This window comes from Corvus brachyrhynchos, unplaced genomic scaffold, assembly GCF_000691975.1.
Source record: "Corvus brachyrhynchos isolate BGI_N302 unplaced genomic scaffold, ASM69197v1 scaffold30, whole genome shotgun sequence".
NCBI lineage: Eukaryota > Metazoa > Chordata > Aves > Passeriformes > Corvidae > Corvus > Corvus brachyrhynchos.
The window spans coordinates 936168-944026 of record NW_008235742.1 but is presented as its reverse complement, the minus strand read 5'-3'; the positions used below and the strand labels follow the sequence as shown (position 1 = coordinate 944026).

The window sequence follows — 7859 nt, the reverse complement described above, 5'->3', positions numbered from 1 at the left end:
ACATGCTCAGAGTCTGCAGATGTGAACACTCAGCAAGAAAGAAACTGAAGCAGAGTCATTCTCTCGGTCTCCGAGGCGTATTTAAGCCTGTGCTGTTACCAAACCCACTGTGGTAATTATTTCAGTTGCCTTACAGGATTTGGCTAAACATGGTGGTATAAACCAATGAGTCACTAGCCAGGAAAAAGTTGTAGTCTGCATTTGAAAGATGGGAGTATGGGGCCTGGAGCCGGCTCAGTATCACATCAAAGAAATGTTTAATAAGTGATGCCTAATGGCCATTATGCAAATTATTAATGGTAATTACAAGTGACAAGATAAAATCATATTCCAGTGTGGTTGCACAAACATCACCGAGGCAATGCTTATGAAAGCAAAGTTCTGTAGAACCAGACACACCTTTCTTGTAGTTGACACAAGAAAACATTATCAGCTTTGATAAGCAAAGCGAGGTGAGCATGTGGAACCGGGCTGGGCACAGCGACAGCCACAGCTCCCACAGGACCAGACTGTCCTGCCCACAGCACCCCTTGCGAATGTGGCATCCTTCTGCCTCCTCCATCCCTGTGCACCAATATTCACCCTTATCCCCTCTTCCTCCACTTGCACTCTCTCTTCTCGTCCATCAAGCCCACAAGACTCAGCAGCACTGGCACTGACGTTGTGTGTGACCACTGCTGATCGTCCTGGCTGAGGGCTGTTGTGGTTTCCTGCACTTCCATCTGCATGAAACCGTTTATTTCCTGCAGTCCTTCACTGAGGTTGTAAATCCTTCTGGGACACGTTTATGTCTTAGACTTGCACAGTCCTTTCCCTGTGTTCTGGCCCAAGGCTGTGTCCCAAGGCTATAGGAATACAATAATAACAAAAGTGGAGGTAAAGAAATCAGTTTAGTGGGGAAAAAAAGCCAGTACTGAGGGAACACAGCCTCTGCCTGTCTCGGTGCTGAGCCCTGGAGCCCTGACATGGCCATGAGGAGTGGGACAACACCATGGTGTGTTTTTAGGATATGGTCAGGTTAGCCAGGGACTGGCTTCTGGGTGCATTTGCTGTATCAGACACATGTTCCATGTCCCAGTGAAATTGGCAGGAGCCCAGAAAAACTCCAAAGAATGCCATTGCATCCCAAATATGAGTTCTTCGGAAGAATTGTATAGTCATGTCCAATCTTCACTGGTAAAATGGGGTTTGGGAGTCTGTGGATCGTTCCACCAGGACATGAGTGAAAGGTTGTACAGTGCTGCTGCTGTTTGTTTTGTGGAGCAAGACCTGTTCCTTCTTCCCATCAGAGAACTGCTGAAGGAGGGAGGGATGGGTGCTCCATTCCCACCCGTAGAGAAATGCCCAACATCTGCAATGTCTCCTCCTAAACATTCTACAAGGGCAAGAAAGGCACCCCCAGCCCCGTCTCTGCAGGTTGCTCTTGGGTAACTCCTGAAAACCTCCCCAGCTGAAGCGAAGCTCCAAGCAAGCACTATATTAATTTTTGTTGGCTCCAACAGCCACACCCTGTCTTCAATTATATTCCTCAAAATGACAGATGAAAGCCAGATTTGCTTCCTCTCCTCCTTTTTGCTCATGATTTTCCCGACTGTGAGTCTAGGCTGTGTGGGGAGCATGGGGGCTGCATCTAGGGGGAGGATGGACTTGTATTTCAGGCACTGCAGTCTCAGCGAGGAATCTGAGCTCCGTCAGACTTCAACTCTGTCCTTAAGCAAGTTATTTCCCTGCACCATACGAATAATGAATATTCCTGGGTGCTGCCAGCCTTGGGTAGGCGGCTTTTTATCATTTTTGATCTAAGTAAAGAAATAAATTATCCCACTGGAGAGTGGAAAGCTTTAACTCATGCTGGTGTGAAGACAATCCTATCTAAACAGGCTTGGGGACACTCTCCTACCATGGTGACAGCAGTCATCAACTTCCCACCAGTAAAGAGGTGGCTGAGGGTACAAGTGTGGGTTTTCTCTGCTCTTTCTCCCGGAGGTGACGCTGCTCTCAGAGCTCCTTGAGTGTCACCCTCGCTGCCAACAGGGATCTATCACGACTGCTCCTGTACATATGGACATCCTCGAGTCAAAGGCTGCTTTGTGAGTAAGAGTTGCATGAAAATTCCACGCTGTAGGGAACAGAAGCCGTCGTCCCCCGGAGAGCAGAATATCCTCTCATTACGGAGTCAGCTGGAGAAGGACACTGGCACTGGTGGAGCCAGTTCTCCGAATGCTCCCTTGGCTGCTGCCTGCCTGGTTGGGAGGTTGTGCTCCCCTGACCAGCCAGGCTGTGCTGACGCCTGCTACTGCTCCGACAAACTCAGTAAGAAATGCAGAAAGCTTTTCTCCTTCTTATTCAGTGTGCAGCACAATCTTAGTAATGGCAAAGACCCGCGGGGTCACATCTGAGTCCAGGGATCTGGATATATCGCCTGTGGATACTCCCTTTCCTGTCATCTCTTTCTTTATCTACCATCACCACAAACTGAGAAAGCATGGACAGCAATTAAAGCAATTGAAAAATAACTTCAGCAAGGTCCTTCATACACTGCAGGTGACATCAACCCCTGTGTCACACATCCACAGGGGACACTGAGCTTTGCAGTGTGTGCAACTTGACTTCTTGTGTTTGCATGACTAAAGAAATTTAAGCCATAAATAGGGAACTAAATTGATGGGGGATTTACCTCAGTGATTTTGGAAATCCCACAGTAAAGCAGGTATTAGAGCTGTGCCAGGTGACCAGCATCCACACCACAGTGTCCCTGGTCTGTTCACTACTACAGTAACAACTGTTCACACTTTTCAGAAGTGAGAAATTCTATTCATTTTCCATTTTTCGTTTCACAAGCTCTACCACAGCATGTGATATAAAAATGGTTATTGGACTAAGAATAAAATAAATACAAATTAATAAAAGATAAAAGGCACTTTGATGTTATAAATACCAATGTTTCTTCTTTGTACATAATCTAGGGCAACTTTTTTTCTTGACTTGTTGCAAAGTTTGCATCATACAAAAAGCTGATGACTCATAAAACACTATTTTACTTTTTGGAATAAGCTGCTGACATGTAAAGTATCTTCCTTGTGAACTGGGATTTCTAGAGGGAAACTGCCTATGGGCTATTTAATCTTGGCATAAACAGCCAGACTAGCCAGCCCCGTGGGAAGAAGAAACACCCCACAGGTGACACCCCCTTTGGAAGGTATAAATGGAGACCTGCGGCAGCCGCCAGCCTGCAGTCGGACTCAGTATCACGCTCTGCATCTTGCTTTGGGCTGTGGGTTGGCGCTGCAGCTGGGCCTCGCCATGAGCTGTAGTATTAAGCAGACAACTGGCTCTCTCAGGGGCAGGACCAGCGGTGGCAGCTGTGTGATTGGTGGTGGTGGTGGTGGCGGAGCGCGGATCTCCTCGGTGTCCTCTGGAAGATACACAACTTGCGGGATAGGCGGTAGCCGAGGGTTTTCTGGGAGAAGCTACTGTGGTGGTGTGAATTACGGAGGAGGACTGAGCACTGGCAGTTTGGTCGGTGGAAACTTTGGAGGTGGCTTAGGAGCCGCTGTCCTCGGAGGATGTCCAGGCATGGGATTCAGTGGTGGCAGTGCTCGCTTTGGCGGTGGCATGGGAGGTGGCATGGGTATGGGTCTTGGTGGAGGTGGTTTTGCTGGTGATGGCATTCTTCTTTCTGGTGACGAGAAGGTCACCATGCAAAACCTGAATGACCGCCTGGCTTCTTACCTGGACAAGGTGAGGTGCCTGGAACAAGAGAATGCTGACCTGGAGTGCAGGATCAGGGAGTGGTATGCCAAGCAGGGCCCTTTTTGTGAGCCACGGGACTACAGCTGCTATTACAAAGAAATAGAAGATCTTCAGAACCAGGTAACATCCTTTCTCAGCTGCTTTCTCCCTTGCAAGGCTCTCTCTGGTGCTGGTTCATAACTGGGTCCATTATTGGGAGTAACAAATCATTGCTGTAAAACTGTAAAATTTGCTTTTTGCAAACAGCCATTACAGCATCTGCCTGTGGAAAGCTCAGAGCTCAGAGGTAAAACTGGAGGGTTTGGGCTGTTTCTGTTGCTTTTATTCATCAGACATATTGAAGGGGAAAATGTTACTTCATGGAATGTATCTGGATGGGCTCAGTGGTCTTTTTTAATTCAGTTTGTGCCGAGGTGGTCAAATAGATATATGGCAAGAAAAGAACTAAAAGATAAATAAATAATGGATCACATTAATTTGCCTGAATTTATATGATTGTCATCAGTCTTGCAGAATTCCAGTTAAACTTTGTTTCTTGCAGAATTCCAGTTAAACTTTATTTCCTTTTTCTTATTAGTTTACTCTTTCAGGTAGAATTGGGAAATATAGGGCATCTAATTAAAACTAAGAAAAAAGAGAACATTGCCATAACACATTTGGAATGGGCAATTTAAAATTAAAAACTTTTGCAAAGTGTTTGGCAAAAATTTCAGACATCAATGCACAAAGAATAAAGAGAAAAGAATCCAGGAAAGGAACAGAATGAGATAGGCTTGTCATTAATTCTTCAAATAAAACTTTAAATCTCATAAGATTTAGATTTAAGAGGCTGAGGTGGATTGTGGCAGGTGCTGGACAGTAATTACATCTCCCGGACTCTGCACCTGAACCACGAATTTTATCATTTTAATGTCTTCACTGCACTTCCCTGAACATCCCTGTGAGTGCTGCACCCCTCAGCTCCCCATCCCTGATACCCAGGATTTTAAAAAAGAGAGGGAGGAAGAGGGTCTGGTTGCAGCAGGCAATGGGTGCCTTGAGCCCAAGGACATGGAGCAGAGACCAGGAACAAATGTTCTTTTTCCAGATTGTCTGTGCAACCATAGACAACAACAAGATCATTCTGAACATCGATAACAGCAGGATGACAGCCGACGACTTCCGAGTGAAGTGAGTACCCGGGGCTGTCCCCTCCTCTGTCACTGCCCTCAAAGCTCTCAGCTGCTCTCCTGTGACCCAGGACAGGCTGGAGGCTGTGCAGAACTCTCTCATCCATTGCCTCTAGAGCTGCCCTAATTAGGGCAGTTCCACGAGGGGAAGTTTGGGATGCCAAGCTGGTTTTGAGTAGAGGTTAAAAGAAGCAGAAGGGATCTGCAGACTGGGAGCAGTGAGGGTTCAGCCAGGCTGCTGTTCCAGCATGTGCTGTCTCTCAGAGGGGAAGGTTTTGGGGTTTCCTGTCAGAGCTCAGAAACACTGGTGGTGTCAGACACTGACTGCTCTTTCTTTCTTCTTTCCTCCCTCACAGGTACGAGACGGAGCTGGCCCTGCGCCAGAGCGTGGAGGCCGACATCAACGGGCTGCGCCAGGTGCTGGACCAGCTGACGCTGTGCAGGTCTGACCTGGAGGCACAGCTGGAGTCGCTGCGGGAGGAGCTCTGCTGCCTGAAGAAGAACCATGAGGAGGTAGGTCCTGCCCTCTCCTGTACAAAGCATTCGCTCCTGTGGGATCCATCACCCCGGGGTGCTGCTGCGGAGGGCCGTGGTTGATGGATACCATCATGTGGCCCAGGAGTTGTGAAGGTCCATCAGAGAGGGGCTCTGCAGGGCCCTGCTCCCTGTGAGGGAACTTGGCTCCCTCTATTTTTTCCTTTATTTTAAATCTGATCTGATCTGGATGGTGTTTCCAGGAAATGTGCTGTCTGAGGAAGCAATCAACTGGAGATGTGAGCGTGGAGGTCAATGCCTGCCCTGGCCCAGACCTCAGGAAGATCCTGGAGGAGATGAGGTGCCAGTATGAGACGCTGATTGAACGCAACCGCAAAGAAGTTGAGGATTGGTACGAGTGCAAGGTGAGTAAATTCCCATAGCTCTGACTTTTCCCTGGCTAACATCCAGGCAATGGTCCCGCAGGGATTTATTGCATGTAAAAACCACACAACAGACTGAAAGAACGTTTAGCATTGGTTCACACTGACCAAGTGACACAAGGGAGGGACACTACCACCCTGCATCCTTGTCATGGGCTGAGGGAAGCTCTGCATGTTGGTGGGACTTGAGGCAGGAATTTTCTACAAAGCAGTAAGTGGTGAGAAGAACTGGAAGCAGCATTATTAGAAGAGAAAGAGGAATGACCAGCCAGGTTTACACTACCATTAGGAGGAGAGTTTTCACCCAAACCCTTCTCATTTTATGTCTTTGCTCTTTCTAACTTCTCTGCTCTTTCCTTAATACTTGATCCAATTTACATTGCACATTCTCTGAAGCTCTTTATGCCGGATTGGTGATTTCAGATTGAGGAGGTGAATCGGGAGGTTATTACAAGTGGTCAGGAGGTGGAGACGTGCAACAACCAGGTGACTGAACTGAGACGCCAATTGCAAGCCCTGGAAATCGATCTCCAAGCTCAGCTCAGCCAGGTGAGTGTGAGCTGCTGCAAACCTCAGCCATCTCACAGAAGTCATAGCTAAATGCAGTGTTTCTCCTGCCTATATTTGTCTTATGTCCCATGTCACTCCTCAGAGGGACAACCTGGAGTCCTCGCTGGCAGAGACAGAGTGTCGCTACAACAACCACCTTGCTGAGCTGCAGAGCCAGATCACCTGTGTGGAGCAGCAGCTGGCTGACCTGCGGGCAGAGATGGAGTGCCAGAACCAAGAGTACAAGATCCTGCTGGACGTCAAGTGCCGCCTGGAGCAGGAGATCCACACGTACCGCTGCCTGCTGGAGGGTGGCCAGCAGGACCTTATGTAAGTGGGCTTGAGACACAGCAAAAAAAATATAATAAAATACCTGTGTCCTGGTTATTGCAACATAAGAGCAAAGTGAAGGACCTGCCCAGCTCCTTCTCACTTACTGACTTATTTGGGCTGCCTGGTGTCATGATGGTGACTTGCTTCCTCCCCTGTGCCAATTGCTGCCACAAGGAGAACGGTCACTGCAACATTCTGCCAGTTTTCTGCCAAAAAGGGAAACAGACTGAGAACAACAGGGACACTGAAAATCTGTAGCTCTAGTTTATACGTCATTTCCCTTACTAAAATGTTATTTTCTTGTCTCCTCAGTCAGCAAGGAGGAATTGGTCAGTCTTCAGGTCTAGGAGGAGGAGTTGCAAGAAGCAGTGGAATAGGAGGAGGAGGCATCATTAGGACAAGCCACACTTACACTTCGTCTGCCCAGATCCCATCCTGTGCAGCTGCGGAGATCCAAGGTAAGAACAGTCCCACTCTAAACATTTCCACAGTCTCTGCTCTAATGCAACACTGATGGGCTGGAAGAAAAATCTTTCCCACGTAGCTTATAGGTGCTACTTGAAAGTTTTATTGTGGGGCCCCTGGGAAATACAGGACAGGAGCAACAGAGGAGTGGCTGAGAGGAGAGGTTTTGGGAGCTGGGACTCTGCTGGGATGCATGAGAATTGCCAAAGGGAAGAGGGATAGAAAGGAGAAGGACAGAGCCAGCAGGCAGGCAAGCCATGGAGACATGGAGAAAGGACTGACGTGAGATGTGGGACAAAGGAAAGAGCAGGAGAGAGGAAAAGTACTCAGAAATCAGGTGGGCAAAAAAAAGTGGGAATCATGGGAATACTGGCAGATAACTACTAGTCATAATTCAAGGGGAAACTTCCAGCCAAACTGAAAAGGAAAGAAGGAAATATAGTGACAGTTGGTCCAGGAGAATGACGTGAGCAGGGGCATTGATCTGGCATGGACCCCAATGCCATTCCCTCATCCAGATCACTGCTGGAGCAGTGTCTGAAGCTTCCACCTTTTGGCATTTTGATGCAGCCCGTGCTGCAGCCAGTGACAGATCCATCTGCCTGGCTGGCAGGAGCCATCAGATCTTCCCAGGAAGGGGCAGTATTTATCTGAAATTCTAATTGAATTGGCT

General features: G+C 48.0%; 1 protein-coding gene across 2 annotated transcripts in view; it reads left to right on the top strand.

The window, feature by feature from the left end:
* LOC103619073 (keratin, type I cytoskeletal 19) overlaps positions 1-7859 on the top strand; it is a 25376-nt gene that overhangs the window by 17099 nt on the left and 418 nt on the right. Inside the window, exons 1-7 of one of the 2 annotated variants that reach the window (XM_008637592.2) lie at positions 3227-3873; positions 4841-4923; positions 5279-5435; positions 5660-5821; positions 6263-6388; positions 6492-6718; positions 7034-7179. In XM_008637592.2, the coding sequence (XP_008635814.1) occupies positions 3304-3873; positions 4841-4923; positions 5279-5435; positions 5660-5821; positions 6263-6388; positions 6492-6718; positions 7034-7179 (1471 nt within the window). In that variant the 5' untranslated portion in view covers positions 3227-3303. Of the gene's footprint in view, positions 1-3226; positions 3874-4840; positions 4924-5278; positions 5436-5659; positions 5822-6262; positions 6389-6491; positions 6719-7033; positions 7180-7859 lie in introns of those variants that run through there. The other variant, XM_017738394.1, reaches the window with a different exon arrangement.